The following is a 27531-nucleotide window of genomic DNA, read 5'->3' as shown; positions in this document are numbered from 1 at the left end:
TATTTGCGGATTTGATATTTGCAGATTTGATTACTCACAGATTTGATTAGTATGTCCCCTCTAGGAATATCTAGGTCCTCCAATGCAACTCTATGGTCAACTTTAACTAAAAGTTGCACTGGGGGAAACCTAGAGAGAACACTCTACTAGGCTTTTGTAGCTCCTCCAGCGCACTTCTTTGGTCAGTGTCTGTCAGACATTGACCGCAGAGTTGCACTGGACGGTCCTAGAGATTCCTAGAGCAGTGTCCTCTCCTGGAAAAACATGGTGTTTTTGTTATTTGTGGTTTTTCCATATTCAAGGGAGTCTTGTGCCTCTAACCCTAGTGAATACGGAGGGACAAGTGTATATTCTTTGTATGAATGATGGAAGGTGGAGACGCGCCAGTTCCGTTTTCATTACGTTCCTCAAAACCCTGCTAACAACAGCAACTGGGGACTTTGCTTATCAGTGAGACATTGAATCGGTCATGGTTGGACTTCCAAGGCTTGAAAGACACTCATAAGGAATGGCTTCCAGACCCTTCGCCATTTTGGTGGCCCTCCTTTGGACACTTTAATGGAAGCGAGGATGCGAAAGCTGCAAAATGAGTGCTTTTAATTTGGATGCCCCCCTAAAACCTGTCACCTGCAGCCCTTTGATGGCTTTTGAGGTGGAAATGACTCCGGATAGCAATGTTTTCCAACATGGATGAGGCTGTAATTGGAAGAGAGGGGGGACTTTTGGCACATCAACTTTGATCCTTCCTCATTTGTTTCGGCTGCAAAGAGGACGCTGAAATTAATGAAGCTTGTGGCTTGTCTGTCGCCTAACCGTCTTCTGATGGATGCAAGGCCCAATGCCCTTTGCAAAATAATTACTAGCTATCAGGGTTGTGAATTTTTTTCCCTATTCTTGTTGGAAGCTGGAAGATGTGCTTTGCAGCATTTTTGTGCATGTAAAAATGATGATTGTCTCTCCTTGAATTGTGGTCAGTATAGATTACCCAGAACCAAAACAGAAAGCCCAATGTTTTGATCCAGTTACTACTACTACTATTATCATCATTAATGCAACATACTGTATACTGATTTTCCAGACGAAGATGACTATGAAGATCCCATGGGAAAACGGGAGTTAAAAGAGAGTTAAGTTAAATGCGAATTTAAACAGTACTTGCAAATTTGGAAAGTTTATCACAGTAATTGTTGCTAAAATGAAATGATGCAAAGTTAACCTGCAGTTAAAGTGCAGGAAACCAACAGCTTTTTTAATTTGGCTTGTTCCAATTTTAAAAAGCTGCTGGTTTCCTCCGCTTTGCGTTCGGATTAACTTTGCGTTATTTCACATTAACTGCGACGCCGTGTGATAAACTTTGGGCATTTCCTGGTTATCCTCACTAGTTTCGCTAGTGTGATAAACTGCTATGTCTTTGAACATTGTTGTTGTGTGCCGTCAAGTCATTTCTGACTTATGGCAACCCTAAGGCGAACCTATCATGGGCTTTTCTTGGCAAGATTTGTTCAGAGGAGGTTTGACATTACTTTCCTTTGAGGCTGAGAGAGTGTGACTGCCTAAGGTCACCCAGTGAGTCTCATGGCCAAGCGGGGATTCGAACCCTGGTCTCCAGAGTCGTACGCCGATGATCCAACCACTGCACTATGCAACCAACACAATCATTTATTACGGCACACGGCCAGCACAAAATAATCAAATGCGCTATTCTGTCTTGACACGACGGTGGAGGCAAAACAATTTTCTCTGCATTACTCACGTCGATGGTTTCTTCGGTTTCTTTTATTATTATTCTCTGTTCCTCCTAAACCCGCAAGACCAGCGTTTCCTTAGAGTTCAGGGCCTTGCAGCTTCCTTCGTTGGGGAAAAAAGCAAAGCAAACAAATAAATCAATAGACACTTTAAAAAGTAAATTCAATCTGTAGCGACTGCCTGACCAAAATGCGCTTTTAATATAACTCTGTGCCAAGCCAAGCCATTCCTTACGCAGTTTGTGTTCCAAAAGACACAAAGCGACTTCTAGGTGGTGTGTCTGCACTGCAGAATGAACGCAGGCCAACACTGCTTTAACAGCCACACTGCTGTGGAATTCTGGGATCTGTACTTTCAGATTTACAGTTTTTATGCAAGAATTCTAGAGCCGCAGGAAACCACAAATCCCAGGATGCCATAGGATGGAGCTGTGGCAGTTAAAGCAGTGTCAAACTGTGTTTATTCTGCAGATTCAGTCTGTAAAAGGTGATAAGAGCACTATATATAATATAATATAATATAATATAATATAATATAATATAATCCCCCCCACCCAAAATAGCTTCACAGTTGCTGGAAATTTTGCATCTCTACTCAGGGTTGCATCTCTACTTGGGGTTGATGGGACTTGCAATGCAAACACATTTTGAGGAATGGATGATTCTCATCCCTGGAACTCAACAGATTTGGGATAGCGACGACCATGTAATATTAGACTGTCATCTCCATCTCTCTCTCTCTCTCTCTCTCTCTCCCAATTCTTTGAAGCAGAAAAACAGGTGATTCTGGCGTCGCCCGCCATCCACCGTGGCATTCAGTGGAAAAAATCATTATAATAATTCCCCTGCCTAGCCTTTAAGGTTTTGTTTCCTTTCTTTAATAAACCGGTATGGCCAGTTTACTAACATACCTTGTTTCAAAGGCCAGGCAAGAAAGGCTGGAATTAGCCGCAGATGAAGAATGCCTTCAGCAAAGTCCCATCATGCGAGACTCGGACACCGGTTCCGGGTGGGAGAATAGAAGTCTTTGGAAAGATGGGGAAAGCCATTCTGTCTTTTATCTGTTCGGCATCTGTCTCACCCAAAAGGCCATCTTGTGGCACAGTCTCTCCGGTTGAGAATGGTAGAGCTGCAAGGGACCTTAGAGGTCAGCTAGTCCAACCCGCTACTGCTCTGGGGAGGTTTTGTAATCCACGTTGACACCACTTGAAGGCTCAGTGCTATGATATCCTGGGACCTGTCATTTTGCAAGATATTTAGCCCTCTCTCTGATGCCACTACAATGTTCTGAACTTTCTAGCATTGAGCCATGGGTGTTGAGATAGTGTCAAACTGGATTATGATGCTTAGGAACACAGCCATGCCAGGCTGGAATATCAGTCTGCAAAGGGACCTTGTCCCACCTTGGAGACCAGCTGAGCAAATAGGGGTAAAGCATACGCTTTTGCGTTGGTATGCTTCCTCAGGTGCATGGAGTGAACTGTTGTCCAGGAAGGATCTTCATAATCTGACATTTATATAGCCATTCATACCGTCTAACTATAAAGATCCTTCCTGGGCACCATGCGGAAGTAGATTCAGTCTACGAAAGCATATGCTACAGCCTCTTTTGCACAGTGAGTCTCAAGATCCCTTTGCATGGGATGCAATGAAAAAGAAAAAGTCCTGCCAGTGCAAGAAATTAAAATAAAAATGGGCCGTGCCTCCATTTCTGCTTCCTTTTCCTTGCTCGAATTCAAAGACATAGCCATGTTAGTCTGTGGAATCAGTATGTTCAGAGATACTGCAGCCCCTTTGAGGCTAACTGGAAGAAAGAAGTTGGCGACATGAGCTTCCCTAGACTTAAGTCTACCTCCTCAGATGCATTTGGTTACTATTATTCTTACTGTTATTCAAAGATATAGCCATGTTAGTCTGTAGGATCAATATGTAGAGAGATCTTGCAGCACCTTTGAGACTCACTGGGGAAAAAAAGTTGGCAGCAGGAGCTTTCATAGACTTGCGTCCACAAAATGCATCTAAGGAAGCAGACTCAAGTCTACAAAAGCTCATACTGCCAACTTCTTTCTTTCCTTATCCTGCTCATTGTTCTTGGTTCAGAGCCCTGGCATCTCTCCACAAGAGAAAGAGAGAGAGAGGGAATGCCGGCACCTTTGCTGAGCACCTTGGAGGAAGAATCTGGTGCAGGAATCCAGCCGGGCCACCTTGAAACATTTTGGTTGGCGGCTTGGCGGAGCAGGTAAGCCAGCTTTCCAAGGAGGAACGCCTCTTTCCTGGCTATGAGTGTGCACCGGAGATCTCCGGCACCTGCAACAAGGTCAGGTTCCAGGTGGTTCAGATAGTGCGGACGGCACACGGCACTTCCTGTTTGGAAGGAGAGGAGGAGCTGCCAGGAGAAGAGAAGGAGAGAGAGAGAGAACAAACAGAAAGAGAGGAAGAGAAGGAAGAAGGGGTAGAAAGCAGCCTCGGCCAGGCCTTTGGAGCTGCCTTTCTCTCTCCTCCTTCTCCAGCATGAAATCGGACAAGGAAGAAACCAAACCTGGTAGGTGGGAGAGGTTGCGCCCGTGTTTACCTGGGCAAAGGTGGCATGGCTCTTTCAGGCCTGTACTTTGGGTTGGTTTGTTGTGTGCCATGGGTATTTGAATGCAAAAGAGGTGCCTTGCAATCCATTCCAGGAGGAGGTTGTGGGTCAGGATTGTGGCGGGTGCCTGGATGTATCCAAAGAGGGACCTTATATGGGCACCCAGACAGATGCCAATGTTTCGAAAGTAGGAAAAGTGGAAGACCAGATTCCAGGGGGATAGACTCCTCAATCAAGGAAGCCACAGCTTCCAAGACTCTTGAGCAGGGCATTGCCCCCTGCGTTTTTGGACTGTTTCAATGGCTAGGTTTTTGGGAAAGAGAAAGGAGACGCAAGGGAAAAAAGACAGAGGTGCCACAGGGCAAGAGGGTTGGTTTTCTCTTCTGCCAGGGAGGCTAGCCAAAACCATCCCTGGCAGAAGCATCTGAAATGTGAAGGGCCTTTGGGAAGGTGTGGTTGAAGCGTTGCTAACACACCGGGATCCAAACACCCGGTGGGTTGGAAGAGATTGTGCCGCGGTGGATGCTGGGAGAGGCGGATGGGTGCTGTGTGCGAGAGATAATGGTGAAGGAACCCGTGCCCACATCAGATTGCAAAGGGTGCTGAGAGCTGGATTGGCATTGGGCTCCAAGGTTGCCTTGGCACCTTTTGTATGGCGGATGAAGGCAGTACATTGGCAAACCGGGTGGAAAAGAGGGCTTTGCAAGTGCCAAACCAATGGGGGGAGTAATTGCTGGAATGCATGGTCCTGCTATATATCCCTCCAGGACTTGTTCCAGAAGTAAACAAGCAGGAAAAGAGAGATACACAAGAGCACCAAAGTTGTGTGGGTGAATTGGTGTGCAAAACATTTCTTTCATACATAACACACTCCTCCGTTTTAGAGTAGGTCATGCAAAACCCAAAGCATGCAACACTAGACAGAAGGGAAGTTTCCTCTCATAGGAAAGTGACTCTATATCCAGGAGCAAACAGTGGCTTCCATGTCAGTGGGAGCAGAATCTGCTCCAGGTTTTGCTGCACATTTCACCTTTCCAAGGGGGCAAAAGCCTCATGCCAAAATGCGTTGCCCACCATGGACAGCTCTTCGACAGTTGGGTCTAAAACCCAAAATGGATGCAACGCACACACACAGAGGCCATCTATCCACAGCTGCCCACGTCTCTTTTCATAGGGGCTGGTCCACAGTGAGTTTCCAGGACAAGAAAGAAAGCATTGCAGTTGGAGCTGGTAGAAATGTAATCCTTTCCAGTTGGAATTGGAGCCATTAAAAATGCCATTTTTAATTCTCCGACTCCAGTTGCAAAATAACAACTTAGTAAATTCTTAGTTTTTTGTGTACTTACTTCTGTGTGAATTTAAGGAAGATTTCTTGGTTAGATTTCTTGGGAATTTAATGGACGTTTTTCTTCCCGTTTGCTGTGGAAATGGTAGCAGGTAGTGTAATAATAACAATAACAGATAGTGGGCAAGTCACACTCTCTCGGCCTCAAAGGATGGCCATGGCAAACCCCCCTTTGAAGAAACCTGCCAGGAAAATGCCATGTTAGGTTTGCCTTTTGGTTGCCATAAATCAGAAATGACTTGAACGCACACACAACAATAACAAAACATAAGCTGTTGTTGCTGAATGAAGCGATCATTTGATCTTGTTCGGCTCATCTATCTATTGCTAATTTTACCCATTTTCCATGTCTGAGGTTGCAAAGAGGATGATAACGGACTCAGAGGGGAATTTTTTTAGTTTCTGTATCTTTCCATACGGACGTTTTCTGTACAAAACCACGAGGACCGGATCGTTGGAACGACTCCGAAAACTGAGCCACGTCAGCCCAAAGATCAGCAAATGTTTGGGAACTCATGTCTGGTTCGTATTGCAGCTTCTTTCAAACCATCATTAAAAAATAATAATAAAGGCAAATTAAATCAACCCCCCCCCCCCCAGACACACAAGCTGGTGTAAATTAGGTGAGAAGTTTTACTTTTCCCTCCCGTCTTTGAGACGTCTGTGACCTATTATATTAATGCAAAGTAATAATGGAAAGAGATCTCACGTTCTCAAGCGGAGTTACAATTTAACTCTCGAACGGTGGACTTTGGCCTTGCAACGGCCGGGACCCTACAAAGATCTGAGTTTGGGATTGCTGGAAGAAAACTGTGGAATTGGCTTAGCTGGGGGAAAGACACCCACCTTTGCGGCCAATGATAATAAATCCCCACATTACAAAAGTCCCAATTTGATCAGAAAAGGTCATTCTCTTCTTCCGTCTTCCTGGGAAAACAGTCGCCATGTCTATGTATTGCCTTTATTTTAGACTTGTTAAAGAGGAAAGAGCCAGCATGGTCTGAGTGTTGGGCTATGACTCTGGAGGCCAAGGTTCGGATCCCAGCTCAGCCGTGGAAATCCCTTTGGTGATTTTGGGTGAGTCACACTCTCTCGGCCTCAGAAGATGGCAATGGCAAACTCCCTGTGAAGAAACCTGCCAAGAAAACCCCACAATAGGTTTGCCTTGGGGTTGCTGTAAGCTGGAAATGACTTGAAGGCACACAGTGATGACAATGACACCAATGTTGCTACAGCATTGTATATCCTGGGACTTGAGCATCCATGGATTTTGGTATCCTGCCAGTGATGTCCAAACTCTGGCCCGCCAGGTGTTTTGGACTTCAGCTCCCAGCATCCCAGACCATTGGCCAAGGTGGCTGAGGCTTCTGGGGGCTGAAGTCCCAAAAAACCTGGAGGGCCAGAGTTTGGACATCGGTGCCTGGGACCAAAGCCCAGTGGATACCGAGGGTCTGCTGTATTTGAGGGTGTCCATCGCCTGCTTTAAAGTTATGCAAATCATTGGTGGTCATTATTTTTTGGACTCCGTTCCTTGACTGTCTTTTACCATTGTTCCAAGTCTTTGCTGTTTCCTACAAGTAACAGAGGGAGAAAGAGAAAGAGAGATGAATATGCATGCAAGGCGTCTTTCACACAACGTAGTTCATTGCGCTGTGATTCTCCCTTAGCAGCCATGGTTCCATCATATAAAACTCTGGGATGTGTGGTTTAGAGAGTTTAGTGCATCTTTTGTTGTTACTGTCGCATAGCCAAGTCCTTTCCGACTTACGGAGACCCAAGAGCAAACTCGTCATGGGGTTTTCTTGGGCAAGATTGGTCCAGAGGAGGTTTGCCATGGCCTCCCTTTGAGGCTGAGAGAGTGTGACTTAGCCCAGGGTCATGGAGTGGGTTTCATGGCTGAGCTGGGAATCGAACCCTGGCCTCCAGAGTCGCAATGCAATGCTCAAACCACTGTGCAATGCTGACTATCAAGCTACAAGTTTCCATAGGATGGTAGCCATGATGGTTGAAGTGGAATCATAACGCAGTAATCTTGTGTTGTATGAAAAGGGACCTTAATTATAGATGATGACGATGATGATGACGATGATGATGATGATAGCAACTAGGAATGCACTTCAGCTTTTGAGGATGGATTTTTGCCCGGCGGATTCATTTGCAATTTACTTTTCCTTTGCTTGTTTTAAACCAGGGAAGCTCACCTGTTGCAATGGTGGGTCAGATTAAATCTCCTCCTGTTTTTCTCTTTGAATTAGTTGCTAGCCTGGGTTATTATAGGTACCTGTCATCTTCCTCCCCTCGGGACAGATTACTCAGACAAGGGCAGAAAGAGGTGGAGAAAAACCCATGTTATTTCCTTATTTCGTGGTTATTTTTGATCTGATCTTTCCTGCACAACAAGAGCAGCCTCCCCGCAGTAAGTAACTTATCAGAGCCATTTCTGCCTCCGGTTACAAGATGCCAAGTATCTCTTACTGACCTCTGGTGATAAGTGGCCTCCTTTTAGTGCCTTTGTTGTTGTGGTTGTGTTTTATTTAAGCAGGGGGTGAAATTGCACCCAGATGAACAGAGTGCGCCAACATCATGAAGTCATTTCCGTATTTCATAAATGTATTCATGTTGGCCGTATTGCAAAGTGCAACAGCATCCAAAATCCACAAAGCACTGATACTTTTGTTAGGCCAACCCAAATGTACAAAATGCGCAATGCAAGCTTTCCAAGCTCCACTGGCTTCTTCATCAGGCAAAGGTATTAAGAGGAGGGATATATGTATGTATGTATGTATGACGGCGTTTGCATTTTCTCAGGTGGTTTCTTGGAGGTATACCTATGCAAGCCGGTGCCTCCTCTTTCTGACTATTGGTGGGAAAGGCCTTCCAAAATCCATGTGATAACATGTGAACACCATTAGCAATGCAAAAAATTACTTCTCCTGAGGTCCCAGGGGTGTCTCCACCCTTTTATTAGGTTGCAAATATAGAAATATCACAGTCCCGATTAATTCTTTGCCATCCCACTATTCCCACTGCTTTAAATTGTCCTGGTTTCTCTCTCCTTCTTTCCCCTTCCGCCTTCGTTTTCAGCTGGCTTTCCTTGCTGCAAACTGAGTCCAAATTGCAAAAGATGGTTGCGCTCAGTTAATTCAGCATGGAAAAAGCCGAGAATTTGGCTTCTGAAAGGGTTTGTGTTTGCCTTCTCTCTGAGTCTGAGAGAGTGTGACTTGCGTACAAGGTTGCCCGGCGGGTTTCTAGGGCTGAGCGAGGATTCGAACCCTGGTCTTCAGCGTCATAATCCAGTGCTCAAACCATTGCACCACGCTGGCTTGGTTTTTCTTATTTGTTAGATAGTTGCCTTCTCTGGACATGCCTTCCTTGAGCAGTTGGGATATTACTTCTTCTGTTATAACCGCCAATGCAAAAGCTTCATGGCCACAAGTGAAGGTTTTGTGCTTTTCATTGCTAAGGGGGAAATGAACATTTAGCAAAGCAAGTATCCCCATGAGAGAATCCCTCCCTTTCCCGAAATGAGCCAGAATTTCACGTTCCTTGTATCCTTTATGGATGATCGGGAAAGAGAGAAGCCAAGGAGACCCAGGTGAAGCATGCATGCCAAACCCAGAGGTAAAGAAAAGCAACGGGAGGCCCTGGTCTCTTTTCTTCTTCTTATAAAAGGGCAGCATCTCTTTTGAAGAGGAAATTGGGGAGTAAAACCAAAAAGCTGCCAAAAGGGGAGAAAGTGAGAGAGCATATCCTTTACATCTGCAAACAGTTTGGGATGTTTATAGAAGGCCCAGATTCTTCTGTGGAGCCGTTCGAAGCAGGAGAAGGAGGAAGAAAATGTGACATTTTATGGCCTAATGGAAGACATTTCAAAGCCTTTTCCCCCATTCAGTTTGCAGCCATCCACTGAGTTTTAAGAGTAAGCACAAAGAGTTATGTCTGCAGAATTTGGCACGTTCTTTGGCATTGTATTGCTTTGCTTCATCCTTTAGGTCCCTTGCTATGGGACCCTAAATTTTACCCTCGACTTAGACACGGATCATAGCTAAATCCATAACTTTGGTCCTAAAATTTGCCCTCGACTTATACATGAGGTCGATTTATAGTTGAGTATAAACCAAAGATAGATTTCAGTATAGATAGATGGATGTTGGTTTATCGCTTATTGGATCATGGAATCAGAGTTGACTGAGCATTGACTAATGTTGACTGAACTGAGATGGATAGATAGAAAGATAGATAGATGTCAAACAATGTATTGCTCATTTGATCATGGAATCAGAATTGACTGGGTATTGACTAACATCGACTGAATTGTAATAGATAGATAGATAGATAGATAGATGTCAATTTATCACTCATTAGAATTAGAGTTGACTTAATGCTAATGTTGATTGAACTGTAATAGATAGATAATAAGAGATAGATAGATAGATAGATGATAGATAGATAGATAGATAGATAGATAGATAGATAGATAGATGTCAATTGATCACATAGGAACATGGAATCAGAGTTGACTGGATACATTGACTGGCTGTAATTAATAGATAGATAGATAGATAGATAGATAGATGATAGATAGATAGATAGATAGATAGATAGATAGATAGATAGATAGATGTCAATTTATCACTCCTTGGACTTTATGTTGACTAATATTGACTGAACTGTAATAGATAGATAGATAGATAGATAGATAGATAGATAGATAGATGTCAGTTTATGACTCATTGAACTTAGAGTTGACTTGATGTTGACTAACATTGACTGAACTGTAATAGATAATAAGAGATAGATAGATAGATAGATAGATAGATAGATAGACAGACAGACAGACAGACAGACAGATGTCAATTGATCACATAGGAATCAGAGTTGACTGGATACATTGACTGGCTGTAATAGATAGATAGATAGATAGATAGATAGATAGATAGATAGTTGACTAATATTGTCTGAACTGTAATGGATGGATGGATGGATGTCAACTTACCACTCATTGAATCATGGCATCAGAATTCACTGATGCTTCCTAGTCCTTCCTAATGCATAGGAGAGGGTCTCTTTTCTTGTCATTTGAACCCATTGGTTCTCATTCTAGTCCGCTTCCATCATCTACATGACATCCTTTCAGATATTTAAAGATGGCCATCATGTCACCTCTCAGTAGTCCAAAACATTTAGTCCTTTTCCAGTTGTCACTATGCTGTCTGGGAGGGATGGAGCCCAGAGCGCTACCGCTTTCCTGGCTTTGGGTTTAGTGTAAGAAACAGGTGGCAAGTTGGGCAGAACATGCCCTCTGGGTTGGCGAAACAGGAGCACAACGACAAAACAAGGAAGCCCAACCGACTCTGGAACCCGTGACTTGTCTTTCCGGCTCATGAGCTCAGCCTCGACTAAAAGGTTAATTGTCAGAAAACAGCTCCAGGTCATTTTTTGCAACGCTTGGAAGGAGGAAAATAACAACTGGGGCAGTGATGCAGGTGGCAAAACCACCTGCAAAGGTTGGCAATTAGGGGCAAGACTTTGACTTTGTCGGTGAAGGAGACTAGGATGGGTATTTGGGGCAGGAGAAGGATTTGGGGAGATCCAGCGTGGCCTAATAATATAATGTATATTAGGACACTTGGTCAACACTTTGGGTGATCTTGAGCAAGTTACACTCTCTCAGCCTCAGAGGAAGCCATTGGCAAAACTCCTCTGAAGAAATCTGGCCACAAAAACCCCAGGATGGGTTATAGGATCAGTGTGGCATAGTGACTTTGGAGACCAGGGTTCGATTCCCAGCTCATCCATGGCATCCATTGGGTGGCCCTGGGCAAGTCACACTCTGTCAGCCTCAGAGGAAGGCCATGGCAAACCCCTTCTGAAGAAATGGCCGAGAAAGCCCTGTGATAGGTTTGCTATAGGGTCACCATAAGTCGGAAACTACTGCGAAGCCCATTTGCTCCCTTCCCAGCTGTCTTTCCTCTATGTTTCTATCATTCCATGATGGGTTTGCTCCCATAAACAGTTTTGTTTCAAAGAGTTTTAAACTTTAAATTTTAATAATGCAATGTTTTTAATTGTTCGAATTGTTTAATTGTTGTTTTAAACTTGTATTTTGCACATTTGTAGTGTTTTAACTTGGGACTGTTTTAGATTTGTAAGCCGCCTCTTGAGTCCCTGGGAGGAAGGTGGGATATAAGTAAACATAATAATAATAATAATAATAATAATAATAATACAGTTAACGATGCCCTTTCCATTTAGGGTCCCCAAAATGTGGGGGCAAAATGGGTAAATGTGGTACAGAGCCAGGCGGCAGCAGCCAACAAATAATGTTCACCTTAGGGTTGCCATAAGTCAGAAACGACTTCAAGGCGCACGATACACGGAGACGCAGTCGTGAAAACGCTTGGATGTTTGGGCTGCATAGTTTTGCCCCCCACACACACATGCACAAGCAGGCCCGCTTTGCGCACGCATGCCCCCTCCGGCGCATGCTTCCTTGCTCTGGGTGGGCAGTTTTGCAAGTGACGTCCTTTGCTTGGGAATTCTTGTATAGCCCAAGCGTGGGAAAATTGCAAACCGCTTTGCCTCCTCCTCCTCCTCCTCCTCCTCTTCTTCCCTCTGTGACTTGGCACCTGCCCAGGGATCAGCTTCCAGATGAGAGCTTCGGTTCCAACGTGTTTGGATTCGAACATGGGGGCTGGAGGGCGTTTGCTGTTGGTGAGCTTCCCTCTGAACAAAAAGACCGACAGAATATATATATATATATATATATATATGTATATGGAAAGATGTCTAAAAACAGAGCCAGAAAGAAAAGTGGGGGGACGTGAACATTGCATTTGGGGGTGCTGATCTCTGCATCCGAGCGTTTTAGCAATCCCCAGACTGAGCCATTTCTGGGGTTTTTTGGCACGGCTGAATGGTGTCATTTGTTGGCAAAAGCCCTGCAACAGTTTTTTTTGGATTTCGTTCAAGGCTCTCCATTACCCAAGTTCCCTCTGTCCCAAAGCGCCAACGTTCCCTTTTATTGCAGGGTGTTGTGGGGGGAGGCCATTTGCAAAATGTGCACCAGGCTTCATAAGTGAAGCATTTGAAGAATGTGCAAAGGGAGGGAAGTGAGTGCAGTTTGGCGCAGCTGGGAGCGGAGAAGAGCACATAATGCAGAGATTCATTGCTTGTGCATGGATGAAACTAGAACCACAGTGTTGTGGTCCCCAAAGTGAAGCATGGGACTGTGTTTGCCCATCGTGCAACATGCATTTGGGGCTGTTGGTTTGGATCAGGGATGTGGAGTCAGTACGCTAAAACTTTGACCCTAACTCTTTCGTAAATAGCAAACATATATTAATCAGTAATAACTAATTTTGGTGTGTGCTGACTTATTGCAGTTTCTGACATATTGCAGCCCTATGGTGAAGCTATCACAGGGTTTCTGAGAACATGCAACTCCCCTAAGGTCACCCAGTGGGTTTCCATCCTGGGATTTGTAGTCTGTGGTGCTAAAAAGAGTGAGTGTCACAGCAACTCATGTTAGAATGTTTGCTGGATCGGGAACTCCAACATATCGTGAAACGATGACGTCCGCCTGTTGAAAGCGCTTGGGTAACCAGCGCATAGCTTGTGGTTTACCCTGAGCCACAAAGAATCCCATCTGAAAGATGCAGCTTCAGGCCAAGCGAGTCCTTAGCAGAGCAGAGATGCCTGTCTCTAGGCCAGCTTTCCCCTATCTGCAAACTTTCCTCTGGCTCTCTGCAAAACTCTTCCCATTTCTAGGCCGGCTTTCCCCTATTGCTCTGCCATCTTGTCCCTATCTCTTTGCAGTCTCTTCCCTATCTGCCTGCAATCTTTTCCCCTTTTCTAAGCCATCTTCCTGCAATCTCCCTGCAATCTTTTTCCTATCACCCTGCAATCTTCCCTCTATCTCTTTGCAATTTTACCCTTATTTCTAGTCCCATCTTTCCCCTATCTGCAACCTTTTCCCTATTGCTCCGCAATCTTTTCCCTATCTCTCTGCGTTCTTTTCCCCATTTCTAAGCCATTTCCCCTCAATCTCTCTGCAATCTTATCCCTCTCTTTAGGCCATCTTTCCCCTATCTCCCTGAAAATTTTACCCTATCTCTAAGACATCTTTCCCCTATCTCTCTGCAATCTTTTTCCCATTTCTAGGCTTGCCCAGGTCCTCTCTTTATGGGATGATTGTAAATCAAATCTAGATGAATGTCAGTTTAGTGGTTTAGTGGCAGGGGTGAGACTAGGTGACCCTTGGAGGTCCCTTCCACCGGAGTCTATGGTTCTCAACTTCATGGGCACCCGTCTTTGTTTTCCCTTGAGCCACAATCTCTTCCCCAGAGACGTTTCATCCTCTGGCGATTGGCATTAAAAAATACTAGGCGCATTTTCAGTGCTTTGCCTTGGAGGGAAGGGGCTTAAGAGGGAGGACTGTTTTTCTTTCCTTGCAACGTACCTGTTCATCATAGCTTAGCTTGGAGTGTTTTCCCTCCTTGCCGTAATTAGATGGTGGCGAGATTAAAAGATCTGCTTTCGTTCGATGCTCCTGGAAGGCATTGAAGGGGGAGAGAAGGATTAAAGTTTTCATTTCCGTCTTCTTTTGGTTATTACCTTTCCAGGGTCCCAAGAGGTTGAGTGCCGAGTTGTTAAGCGGCAGCAGGAGATTTTGGGCTGGTGCTTCAGGCCAGTTTAATCGGGCTATAAATCCCGTGGACTTAGTACAAGGGCCGGGCACACGGGGACTTGAAATGGCGGGATCGTGACGGGCGCAATCAGCGATGCCATGTTCCTGAGCCAGTTGTATGTTATGCCAGATCTTGGACGTGGCGCAGGATGTCATGAGTGCATGGAAATGCCGTATCAATGCCATATCGCAAGTAAAAGACTCATTTTCTAGGGAGCAAACGTGAAACGTTCTCTCGCTGCCCCCGATTCTTGGAATCGCCTCTTCGTAAACTTGCTGACGGCTCCTCCTCTCGCCGTTTTTGTAATCCAGTTTGGAAACTTGTATTGTTTCCTAAAACTTTTGGACCTTCAGTTCAGTGCTTTATAGTTTTACTACAATTGATTATCCATTTTATTCTGTATTTCATGTTCGTGTGTAGGGGTGGCTTTTTTTGCCGTTGTATTTTTGCAACGTTGCATTATTTTTTTGCAATGCATTTTGCATTATTGTATTTTACCGTTGCATTTTTACTATTGTATTTTAGTCTGGGTCAACAACAACAAACCAAAAACTTGAGTCTTGTCTTCTAGTCTTGTATTTCAGTATTTTACATTATTGAAGTAGTTCTGAATGTGTTCTTCCGTCATAAAGTGCCATGTACACAGATGACACTGTATACATAAACAACAATAATAGTAATGATAATAACTAAATTATGTTTCAAAAGTGCCATGACTTTCAGATGTTGTTTTGCAATGGAGTTCCCCAAAGCCCCAGGTATCCAGTTCCGGATTTGGGGGCACAGTAGCTGAAAACATCTGGAAGACCATCTGACTGGTTTTAGATTAAGATATTTTCCAAGACTTCATCCACACTGTAGAAATAATTCAGTTTGACACCACTTTATCTGCCATGGCTCAGTGCTATGATATTCTGGGAACTGTAGTTTGGTGGAGCACCAAACCTTGGCCTTGCTTGGTAGCATGAGGCCAATGTGGAAACAAAAGGAACCTGCCCATTTCCCAACAAGCCTGGCCCATAAGTGTTGGGGTGTTGTGTGTTACTTTGCAGTGATTGTCGTTCTGCATGATATAAAAAGAACTCAGTATCTCAGCTGCCAATCGAGAGAATTGTTTCCTGAACAAATCTTGGCTCAAACTTGCGGCTTGGATCGGTTGCTGGAGCTTGCCCAGTGGGTTGTGGGTCAGAAGGAGTGTCAATGTAGGCTTTGCTTTGTCTTCCTTTGAAAACAAGGCTGGACCCAATTGGTATTAGTTTCTCAGTGTGTTGAAAAGCACGTCCACATTCCCATGCCTTGTTAAACATAGTGGGCCCTCCACGTTTGCTCGGCTTGGGGGCACAGGACCACCATGAAAGTGGGAAAACAGCAAATAAAAAACCACTAGAGAATACCTCTCTGGCACAACTCCAGTGCAACTCTGTGTTCAACATCTGCCAGAGGTTGACCATAGAGCCATGTTAGAAGACCTACAAATCTTGAGGATCAACTAAGACAGTGGTTTCCAAGCTTGGGTCTTCAGCTCCCCCGGCCAACTTGGCCAACTTGAGCATTGGCTCACGACTCTGGAGATCGGGGTTCGATGCTTTGCCGTGCCATGGAAACCCATTGGGTGACGTTGGGCAAGTCACACACTCTCAGTCTCCCCAAAAACCCATGGGTTACCATAAGTCCAAAACAACTTGAAGGCACACCCCAATAAACAATGGAGGCGTTTACTTTTCTTGATAACTTAAACGCTATTCCATTTAGATCTTCCTTTCCAATCTGAGGAAATTTTGAGGACTTCCAAGCTGTCCTCTTGCTGATGGAGGCCATTCCTTAGACTCGATTGGCCCCTTGGTTCCTGGGTTGCCAAGGGCTAGCCATTCACTCTCTCCTCTTGTGTTTCCTCTCTCTCCTCAGTGCTCCTCCGAGAAGAAGTCTCCCAGCTCCAGGAGGAGGTCCACTTGCTCCGACAGATGAAGGAGATGCTCACGAAAGACCTGGAGGAGACGCACGGCAGCAAGTCGACGGAGATCCTCTCGGCCACTGAGCTCAAGGTCCAGTTGGCCCAGAAGGAGCAGGAACTAGCGAGAGCCAAAGAAGCCCTCCAAGGTAAGTGCAAATAGTCCGTGCAACACTTAACATGCAATACAACCCTCGCATCCACAGAATACTTTCCTGGACTTACCATGGAAATAGTGAAATGAAGGTCCTTGGGTGACAGTTGACCATAGAGTTGCACTGGAGGACTTAGAGATTCCTAAAGGTAATACCTCTCTAGGTATGTTGGGCTATAAATCCCAGAATCCCCTGACTCACATAGTTGCTGAGGATGCTGGGAACTGTAAAAGCAACTCTTCCAACGCTCCAGAAAGGACAGGATTGTGTCTGCTGCAGAGCTAAAACTTCAGCAGGGATGTGATGCTTCATAGCTGCCCCAAAGTGACAGTCCGGATTGTCCCCATCGATCTGAATTACCTGCACAACAAAGGGACTCACAGCAGTACATGCTGTCACTGCGCGGACTCTAAATATAGACTCAAAACTCCCAGTGAACCACATGTAGGCTTTGCTCGGCCTGGTACCGTTTCCCAGAGATTGCTCATAGATGCCGTCAAAAGAATTTCAACTCGTCCGCTGCAAACGCAAAGCGTGTTTAACAAGCGGGCAGAAAGCAAGATGGGAAGGGAAAACAGATTGCCATCTGCGGCTGCGGGGACAGCTTCCAAGGTTGCGACACCAGATGTGACACCAGATCTCTGCGGGGAAACTTGGAAAAGCTCCTTCTGGGGAGACAGCAGTTGCCAGAAGAGCCCAAGTGGCCACTGGTCATCCTCACTGGGCATGCAGGGATGTTCCAAAAAGAAGAAGCCATTGGCGGCTGGTGGTTCCCGTGGCAGTGGAATGGTGAGTCTGTTCCAGGTTTCAGTCCGATCTAGAGCCTGGATTTGTCTTCTGCATAGAAAGCACCACTTTGCAAAGCAAATGGCATTGTTTTCTCCCAAAGACCCCGGCTTGAATCCTCTGGGCTAGTCCTCGCTTGAGGTTATTGAATGGCGAATCAACATGGAGGTACAGATTGAATCTCTTTTATCGCAAATGCTTGGGACCAGAAGTGTTTGGGATTTGGGATTTTTTCAGGTTGTGGAATATTTGCCTATACAACATCAGGTATCTCGAAGAGGAGGCCCAGGTCCAAAGCTGAAATTTATTTATGGTCCATATGCACCTAACGCACATTTTATATATAATCTTTTTAACAACTGTGTTGCAAAGTTGCAAAAGCAGAGTTGTCCCATCAGTGCCATTGTGTGTGCCGGTGTGCATGGCACATAGGTGCTTGATGCACATGGATGTACATCATGTGTCGGTGAGCATTGCACATGGATGTTCATGAATACTGAATTGCATGTTGGGTTACTTGCCTGAGCTGTGGGCAGTTGCACTTCAACGCATGGGTTGCATGGCCCAATGAACACATAATCCTATGAGCAGAGGTTTATGGTAGAAAACCGATGTGGGATTTCCCTGTTCAAAGGTTTGGGTTCAGCATTGGTCAACATCAAGGGCCTCTGATAATGGCTTTTCTTGAAGACTCCTGTACTTTGCTGCCTTGGATGTAAACTGTATATATATGCTGAAATGTTACTTTTTCCTTGAGCTCCTTAAACTGCAGCGATTTGCTGAAGAGGCGATTACATGTACGGCAGCCTGAATGCAAAACAGGGATTAATCGTCGGAGCCTCTGCAATACATAAAAACACATTTCTGGCGAGGGGTTTTTGATGGCGCGTTTACTGTAATGCAAATAATATGATAAGCTTCCCTGCGCACTCTCCTGATTCTTGCTGGGATGGCGGAGTTGCGATGCGGGGGCGGGCGTCTTATAACGGGAGGAAATAGTACAAATTGGAGGGAAATTGTCTGTTTTTAGGATAGAATCACAGAGTCTGTTGGCGAATTTCAGCAAAAATAGGCTCATTCCATCTATGGTTGGATGGTGGGCCGACTTCAGATAAATCCCATTGGTTCATACTCTACTCTAGTTGAGACAAACAGCAGGATTTAGGCCAAAGTCTTGTTCTTCGATGGTCTTAGGCAGTGATGGTGAATCTTTTAGAGGCCAAGTGCCCAAACTGCAACCCAAAACCCACTTATTTATTGCAAAGTGCCATGTCCTGGCGTTCTAGTAACAAACTCTGGCAAACTCTGTGCTGACGGCACATGTACGGCGACGGCACATGTGCCCACAGAGAAGGCTCTCTGAGTGCCACCTCTGGCACGCATGCCATAGGTTCGCCAACACTGGTCTAGAGGGTAGTGGTTTGCAAACTTTGGTGCTCCATATGTATTGAACTTCAATTCCCAGGATTCCTGACCATCAGCCATGCCAGCTGGGGCACCTGGGAATTGAAATCCAAAATATCTGATGGAAGTTTTGAGGTCTAGCAGATCTAAGTTAGAGGAGATATCTTCTTTAGGGTCTATACTCCATGGACTATGTTATGCATCGGTGACTATAATCTACCAAGTAGTTTTACCTATTTAGCTACATGTTGGTTTATTCATAGGATTATAGAGTTGGAAGGGAACCTAGGATCCCTCTAATCCAGCCCATTCCCATGAAGGAATATGCAACTGAAGCACTTGCAAAAGATGGCCATCCAACCTTTGCTTGCTGTTGTTCTTGCATGCCTTCAAATTGTATCCAATGTATGGATCCTAAGCCAGGGTTTGATGCCCAGCTTGGCCATGAAACTTACTGGGTGACCTTTGGCAAGTCACACTCTCTCAGCCTCAGGGGAAGGCCCTGGCAAACCTCCTCTGAGCAAATCTTGCCGAGAAATCCCAGTTATATGTTTGCCTTAGGGTCACCATAAGTCGGAAATGACTTGAAGGTATACAACACACACAAGTATTGGGAGACGTGGCCTGTAGATAGCCTGCATCTTGGGCAGGATACAGACTGCCCAAAAAGGGCGGCCTGCTGGTGCCTGGATTTCCACCTCAGCCACCAAACCACGAGGCTTCCTGCCAGCGGGTTCTTTTTGTGTCGTGCTTGTGATGCCCAAGTGTGCAAATGGCACACTCATGACGTCATAAATGCGATGCGACGTGCGGATGCTATGCGTTGGTCACATCGTAATGGCGGCGCCCATGTAGACAGGGCGCCGCCATTTTGATGCCACCAGTATGTACTAGGGTTAGGGAGCGTGTTCACGGTGCCTCTCCCTAACACTAGTGACGACGATGCCACGCCACATTTGGACAGTCTGTACCGGGCCTTAGCCATATAGAAATATCTGTGTTGCAGTCCCATGTTTGGAATTCACCTGATCTTGGGCAGTTTGAGAAAAGATGTGAAGCTGATTTCTTTTATTCGTTGATTTGATTTGCATCCCTCCTTGCTCCCGATGAAATTAAAAGAGAGAGGAAAAAATAAAGCCGCGGTAAAAACGTACAGAAGGTTGCGGCATTGAAACATGACAAAGCAAACTATAATGCGAGACTCCTGTCGAATGAAAGGAGAGCCATTTAAAAATGCGGTTTTTTTAGAAAGCACAGCAGCAATTCTGAAAAGTCGGTTGGTTTGTTTTGGGAAAAGCCTGTCTGTGAGCCTGGTTGGAGTTGTTCTGCCTTCTGTTAAAGCGGCTGCTGATCATTTTATTATGCTTTTCTTCTTTTCTCTTGGATTACTTAATGCATTTTTGTTTTGCTATTAATCTTGCGCTCCGCCGAGAATTTGTTGAGTCAATTATAAACTGGACTTCTCTTCCTTGCTATTGAACAAACTGCGGTGAACAGGTTGTCTAAGGCAACGGCAACAACAGTTATCGCAGTTGTCTGGATATTACTGACCCCCTTCTGCCATGCAGGAATACACCATCAAAACACTCTTGACAGATACCCCCAAAAATATATATATTGTGAGATTTGTCCCCCCAGCAGGACTATTTACATCCCTTTGGCTGCCCAAAGGAACAAAATGGCACCCAACAAAATGGCATTCAACACCTACCTGTCGAATCTTTCTTCAGTGTGAATAATGGGACACAGACCCAATGAGTGGGAAGGTGTCGCCCAGTGATGCCCACACTCAAGTTCTCCAGGTGTTTTGGACTTCTGTACCCAAAAGCATCAGTCATCTTGGCCAGTGGTCTGGGATTCTGGGAGCTGGAGTCCGAAACGCCTGCAAGATCAGAGTTTGAGAATCACTGATGGGCACCATGTGGACCTGACTCTCTTTTTGTGCCTCTTGGTGCCCCCCAAAATTGGGGTCCCAGTCCTTCCAATTCTTCGCTGTTGATTTAAAAGTATAATTTTTAATTGTGTTGATTATGTCACAACTATTATTGTTACATTCAGTTATGTACAGGAATTATGAATTACGAGTAGCATGAGTGCAAAAATACCATTCTTAAGGATTCTGTATGGCAGTGATTCCCAAAGTTTGGTCCTCCATGTGTTACAGACTTCAGCTCCCAGCAGCCCCAACCAGTTTGGTGAACTGTCAGGAATTCTGGGAGCTGAAGTCCAAAACATCTGGAGGACCAAAGTTTGGGAACCACTGCTGACTGGTATGCTATGGGAGGAGATCAATGGTGGGGTGACACCATGATGTATGGCACCGGGTGATGCCAACCCCAGTGATGCCACTGGTCCCTAGGCCAAGCATTTTATACAAACACCTTCTAGTTGGCATTGCAGGAGTGTCCCAGTTCTTTATGGCTTTGCTAATTAGGAAAAAAGAGGCTGCATTTCTATGGGTTACCAGCTCATGAATGGCATTCATTGCCAGGCTTCTGTTGCTACAAGCCTGGAGGAATCTGCATACAAATGAGGTTTTGCTCAGAGGTTTTTGGTATTCAAGAGAAGGGTTTCTTTTCTTTTTTTTCCTTCTTAGGGAGGAAAAGGGAGAGGATAGGGAAAGGTCTGCTTTTCTAAGGTTCCAGGCTTAATGGGAGAATGCAAAGTCAGGGGCTTGAATTTAAGTTAAATATACTCAGGGGTGCATCTGAGTTTCTCTTCATGTTGGAAGCATAGTTGGGGGTCACATCTCCTGCTCTGAGATTGTAACTTCAGCAGAAGCGCAGCTACAAATGGACAGAAAGGGATGGACTATTAGACGGTAGGGGCATCCTGATGCCATCCACCTCACCGGCCCTGATGGACAACATGGTGGCAATAGTGGGCCACATTTGGAAAGAATAACTGAACATCTTCCTACATATTGCTACATCCCTGAGTTCAACCAAGGACCTCAGTGGGCAATGAAGGCCTCAAAGGATCATAGAGCTGGAAGGGCACTCCAAGGGTTATTTAGTCCAGTGATGCCTAAACTCTGGTCTTCTAGGTGTTTTGGACATCGGCTCCCAGAAGCCTCGGTCATCTTGGCCGACGGTCTGGGATTCTGGGAGTTGAAATCAAAACACATGGAAGGTCAGAATTTGGATCTCAAACTGGGTGATTTCAACAGTGTGTTCTGGACCATCGTTGCAGGAACAGAATTGCCACGGAGTGCGCAAATGCGGTCAGCTCACTGTAGCCACGGATTTTGTATACCAGGATCCATGGCTTGAAAATGTTCCAAAGGTATGCACAGTCAAAAAGTAAGCCTTGGTTTTGCCATTTTGTATAAGGCTCGCCGTTTTGCTAGGCCATTGTCTATAATGGGATTTGAGCATCCACAGATTTTGGTACCCACGGCGTGTCCTGGAACCAAACTCTAGTAGATACCAAGGGCCCACTATAATGCGAGATTTGTAGCCTCCGTTGCAAACATCCTGGCTAATGTTAAGAGATTGCGCGCACACACACACGCACGCACATATATACACCTTATGCAGTCTTTGCCAAGCAAGCTCTAAATTGCTAAGCAGGTATCGGTGGCAGGCTGTTTAACCATCCTGTGAAGTGGATAATTTAAAGGGCACCGTTGCAAATTTGTTTAGGGTGCGCAAGCCCACCCTCCCTCTCCCTTCTCTTGCACAAACAGCTCTTTTGACTCCTTCCCGACAAATCTGAGCCTCGATTAATAAATATGCATAAGGAATTTGTTCTCGGCGGCGCTCTTGGGCGGAAGCGTTTCCGCATGAAGGCACCAAACGTTGCCGCCAACGAGTCGCGATGCCCAGGCAAACGCGATGCATCACAAGACCATTCCTAGGTCGTGCGTGCACTCAGTGCATGCTCAGAGAGACAATGCGGTGGTGTTCACACACTCTCATACCAAACTGGGAGCTTTCCTCCACAAAGCTGGGGAAAAGTTCCTTTTTTCCTGCAAAAATCCAGTTGTTGGCCCATTAGAGTAGCCCTGGTTAAGTAGGTAGGTAGGTAGGTAGGTAAACAGACAGACAGACAGACAGACAGACAGACAGGATTCTATGAATATCGCGGGTAGGAGGGACTGGAAAGAACATATCGGAAAAGCATGACTTACTTAAATGTTGAAAGTGTTTTATGGAATGATAGAAAATTAGTTAAGATGTGATAGGATAAGCCTTGTTGTGTAATCCTGGGGTTCGTAGTTTCGTGAGATATTTCGCCTTCTCTGCCTTGATGCTATGGGATTCTGGGATTTGTCGTTTCGTGAAATATTTCATCTTCACTGGAGTTTATCACACGAAGGAGATCGGGAGTTTATCCCGTGAATGTCCTGGAGAAATCACGTCATTACGCGAAACAGTTTCACACAACATCGCACAATACCCGCCTTAAAGTGGCCACAAAGAAGCATTAATGCACACCTTTTTACTTTCGGGGTTTCAGCGACAACGCATTTCCGATATCGCTTTATTTGCACAATTGCGTGTGGTAATCCTTCGTGCAATTACTTGCCACTTTGACTTTATTTGCGGGATGCTTTCAATGTGCTTTAATCTCTCTTTAATGCCAAAATTAGTCCCAGTGTGATAAACTCCTCTGTAAGCACTCCATGTGTTGGAGCCATGGCAGTTAAAGCGATGCCGAACTGCATTCTATCTGCAATGTGCAGAAACCATGCATCCCTCTGGATGTTTTTGGATTACAACTCCCAGCATTTTCTGCCCTTGTCAAGGCTGCTGGGATTTGCAATCCAACAACCTTGAGAGGGCCATGCGCTTCTCAGTCATGTATTAAACAGTGAGGACTCCTCTTCCGGAGCTGAGTAGATGGAAAAATGGTTGTTTACATGGGAAAGAAGTAATGTAAGGCCTTCGCATGGAATACTCTGCATATTTATGGCCGAGGCAAAGCAACGCCACCGTGCCTCGCTAATCAGGCGCATTTGTCACAAGCACAGAAACAACGCAGACGCCTTTTCCCCGCCTTCCCGGATTCCTCTTTTCATTTTTCATCTCCGTCACCTGTCCTCCCTTTCTTCCCCTCCCCAAACCCACCAAGTTGGGCTTCAGTATTAAATTAGCTCATTTAAAATCAGGTGTTTAAATTACGGAGACTGGCCGTGCATCATTGCGACGCAACGCGCCGTTCTTTTTCTCGCAAGGATTACCTCCAGGTAGCTGAAAACAACGCTGGAACAAAACCCCATTATAGGACGGGAGCTGGCAGTCCTCATTTGAATGTGAATTAACCCCGAAGGGCAGGGCAACGGGAAAATTAAATGTTTCGGCTGTTTTCTTTCCCTAAAGGTAGTCCCCTATTTTATTTAGTCATCCCTTTCCCCCAAATTATCCCTGGCCTATTTTGCGTTGTGCATAGAGCTTTTTAAAAATGATGTCGGAAAATTACGGATCCGGGTTTGCCAAGGACGGTCTCAAGCCCGAAGGGACTTAATTCTGACAAAGGATGCATATGTGTGGCTATTTTCACAGCTAAATCCAGTCTTTGAGTGCATGCGTATGTGCTTTTCCCACATGTGTGTGTTGTGCACCTTCAAGTCATTTCCAACTTACTGCAACCTGAGATTTCTTCAGAGGGGTTTTTCTTTTGCCATCCCTGAGGCGGAGAGAGTGTGACTTGCCCAAAAGTGGGGTTTCGTGACTGAGCCAGGAATCGAATCCTGGTCTCCATGCCCATTTACAAAGGAAGGTAGTTGGGGCGTTTAAGACCCAAGTACCCTATCCTATCTGATCTTGGAAGCTAAGCAGGATCATCCCTGGTTAGTACTTGAATGAGAGGCCCCCAATGAATCAGGTGCTCCAGGCTTTATTTCAGTGGAAGCAACTTGCAAAACCACCTCTGAGTATTCCTTGCTTAAGAAAACCCTAAAAAATCCATGGGATCACCATACGTTGATAGGCGACTTGGAGGCACATACATATATTCACATGCACACACAACTAAATACCCTCAAGGCGCCAGATCCTCTCCGATCTTGCACGCTAAACAGGGTCAGCCGAGGTTAGTACTTGGATGAGAAACCACTAACAAATCCCCGATGCTGTAGGCCACCGAAAAGCCTCGGCCATCTTGGCTATCGATCTAGGATTCTAAGAAGTCAAATCCAAAGCACCTGGAGGGCCAGATTTTGGGAATCACGGCTGTAGGCTCTGTTTCGGAGGAAGCAACTTGCAAAACCATCTCTGAGGATTCCTTGCCAAAGGAGATCCTATGAAAGTCAGGGTCAACAGGCAACTCGACATTCAAAAACACACACAATCTGGAGCCTGCCTAAGTCTTAAGATCTTGGGAGGAGGAGAGAGGTCCTTTTTCTGCAGCGGAGATGCTCACGAAAAGGATGAGGAATATGAGGCAATTGCTTCTCAATCGGCATTGGAGTGGATCCCCGCGGCTGCTTATTGATAAGTGTGGTTTTTGTGGGGTTCACACCAGAATTCACTATGTAGCAATGTGATTATGGTGCTGCATAGTACATATATCTCTTCTGGCAGGCAGTTTTTAATCATGAATTTTATATTTAATTGCTGTCCTACGTATAGTAATATAAATATTGCGTAGAGAAGCGGCTTAATATGTGTATTTTTATGTAATGATTGTGTTTTAGCTACAGCGGGTCCTTGTTATCCACTGGGGTTTGGTTCCAGATCCCCCGGGGAGACCAAAATCCGCAGAGGCTCAAGTCCCATTAAATACAATGACAAAGCAAAGATGGTGTCCCTTATATAAAATAGAAAATCAAGGTTTACTAGTTGGAATTATACTAGTTGGATGCTTGAATCCATGGATAAAAAATACAGTGCGCCCGCGTCATACATGGACGCACCATACGCGGCTTTCAGCATACGCTGAAAGCTGCGAGGGAGCCAGAGGGAGCACGTGGGGCGCAAGGGGCAACACGTCCCATTAAGATTAATGGGGTGTGCAACCATGGTGCATGTGCGCCGCCATGCCGTGCACAAGCCCCATTATTTTCAATAGGGCTCGAGCATACGTGGGTTTTTTTTACGTGTGTGGGGGGGTCCAGAATGGATTCTTCCAGCAAATAGCAACAGCACTGTATCAACCTCTTCTGATGGCGTCTTCTGGGCACAGCGAGGATTGCTCAGACATGACACATGGATGGAACAATATTGGTATCTCGTGCCATCTCTGCTTTTTTCACCATCTTGGACTTTTTTTTGTTAGTGCCGGAATAAAGACCGAAGCCTTCTTCCGCACGGATGAATTCTCTCCGATGAGTCCATTTCTACCTTTGCTTTCCTGCAATCAGTTGGACGTTTGGACATGCCTAATAACGGTGACATCTTACAAGCCATTAGCCGGCTGATGTTTAAACGGCGATCGTAGTTTGGGGCTTTGACATTTCTGCTGCCATTTTAATCCCTCCTAATGGTACTCTTGCCGAGTGCAGAGTTCTCCACCTTACTATTACCTTGTCCTTCTCTACCTCTGAAGAAACCTCCATGCTATGGTGAATAATAATAATAATAATAATAATAATAATAATAATAATAATAATAATAATAATAATAATAGCAGCAGCTGCCTTGACATTTAATAATAAGAAGTATTCTTCCCGGCACTTGTTCTTCTTGATACTGGATATATTTCCATCAGGGCTTAACGGCGAATGCTCCAATTTAATCGCCAGCAAAAGGCAGGTAGGCTGTTGACCGATTGCAGGTTGCAGTTTCTTCCCTTAAATTGCTAAAGAATGCCTTTGTGACAAATGGAGGCACAGAGCAACGCCTTTGGAAAGTGGACATGTCAGAAGTTGAGTCCTTCAGCTTGGATGCCATGGTTAGATTTGTTGGGCATAGCTTTGTATTTCTTGCTCGCCATGGGTTATAGAGTACTGTTGCCGAATGCTGGGATGTGTTGTGGTGTGTTCATTGCTAAGCCGGTTGCAGAGATCCAAGGTATTGAGAGCGGATGCAGTGAAAGCCAAGGGAGAAAAGGGGAATTGGGTTCATGAGGAATAGGAATGTAACCCACTCGACATCTGAAAGGATGCAAAGTTCAACTAGGCTTTGCTAGCTGTTTAATCCAAACAACGCATGTCTGTGGGGAACATCGAGAGTTTCCAAACAAAGCTTGACTGGTTTTGCAAATGAAAGCTTGGGTTTCTGAACTTATTTGTTCCTCTACATGACAGGGCATGGTTATGCAGTGGTGATGGTGGTTGTTGTTTTGGACCCCATTGCAAATGGGCATTGAAGGACAATTTCTAGCAATTGTTAGACCCAAAGAAAATTGTGGGTTCTTCAATGTGCCTTAATGTGGGCACTATGTGCCCCCTTTGGCCCAAGCCATCCAAGGCCTTCGATTCCATACCCAACCATCGGAGACCTCTTTGGCAGTGCAAAATTCAATCGAAAAGTTAAATACTAATGCGCTTTTGCGCTTTTATTCCCTTTTCTAAGCAAATGGGGAATGAAGCTCCCGGTTGCTTGCACCCCATTATGTCCACCTTCCTTCCTTCCTTCCTTCCTTCCTTCCTTCCTTCCTTCCTTCCTTCCCACTCTGTCCTTTCCTTCTCTTCCTTTTCTGATATTCCTCTGTTGCATTCCCTCTTTCAAGAGGTCGAGATGAAATAGACCCGATTTCGGCAGAGCGCACAGATTCCAGAGCGCATGGTTTCTGTGGCAACCGTGGCTCCAATTCCCCCCATCTTTCTCCGGAGAGCTGCTAACACACGAGACATTGCTGGTGGTTGCAAAATAAATACACACACACACACACACACCTTATTTTGTGTGTTTGTCACTATTTTAAACCAACCATAGATGTAGTGGGATAGAGTCAAATGTTGCCGCTTCTTGCAAGCAAGAGTTATATACT

The 27531-nt window shown here is 45.2% G+C and overlaps 1 protein-coding gene across 6 annotated transcripts in view; it reads left to right on the top strand.

Moving 5' to 3' along the window:
* Nucleotides 1-27531, top strand: part of KAZN (kazrin, periplakin interacting protein) — a 182610-nt gene that overhangs the window by 138953 nt on the left and 16126 nt on the right. For 4 of the 6 annotated variants that reach the window (XM_089534459.1, XM_089534462.1, XM_089534464.1 and 1 more), the window contains one exon: nucleotides 16267-16458. In XM_089534459.1, the coding sequence (XP_089390585.1) occupies nucleotides 16267-16458 (192 nt within the window). Of the gene's footprint in view, nucleotides 1-4119; nucleotides 4288-12366; nucleotides 12386-16266; nucleotides 16459-27531 lie in introns of those variants that run through there. The other 2 variants (XM_089534463.1, XM_089534465.1) reach the window with 2 other exon arrangements.

This window comes from Sceloporus occidentalis, unplaced genomic scaffold (assembly GCF_023333645.1).
Source record: "Sceloporus occidentalis isolate IW3139 unplaced genomic scaffold, rSceOcc1.0.p SCAF_8, whole genome shotgun sequence".
NCBI classification, from domain to species: domain Eukaryota; kingdom Metazoa; phylum Chordata; class Lepidosauria; order Squamata; family Phrynosomatidae; genus Sceloporus; species Sceloporus occidentalis.
Note: the sequence above shows the minus strand (reverse complement) of the source record. Positions and strands in the feature narration are given on the sequence as shown.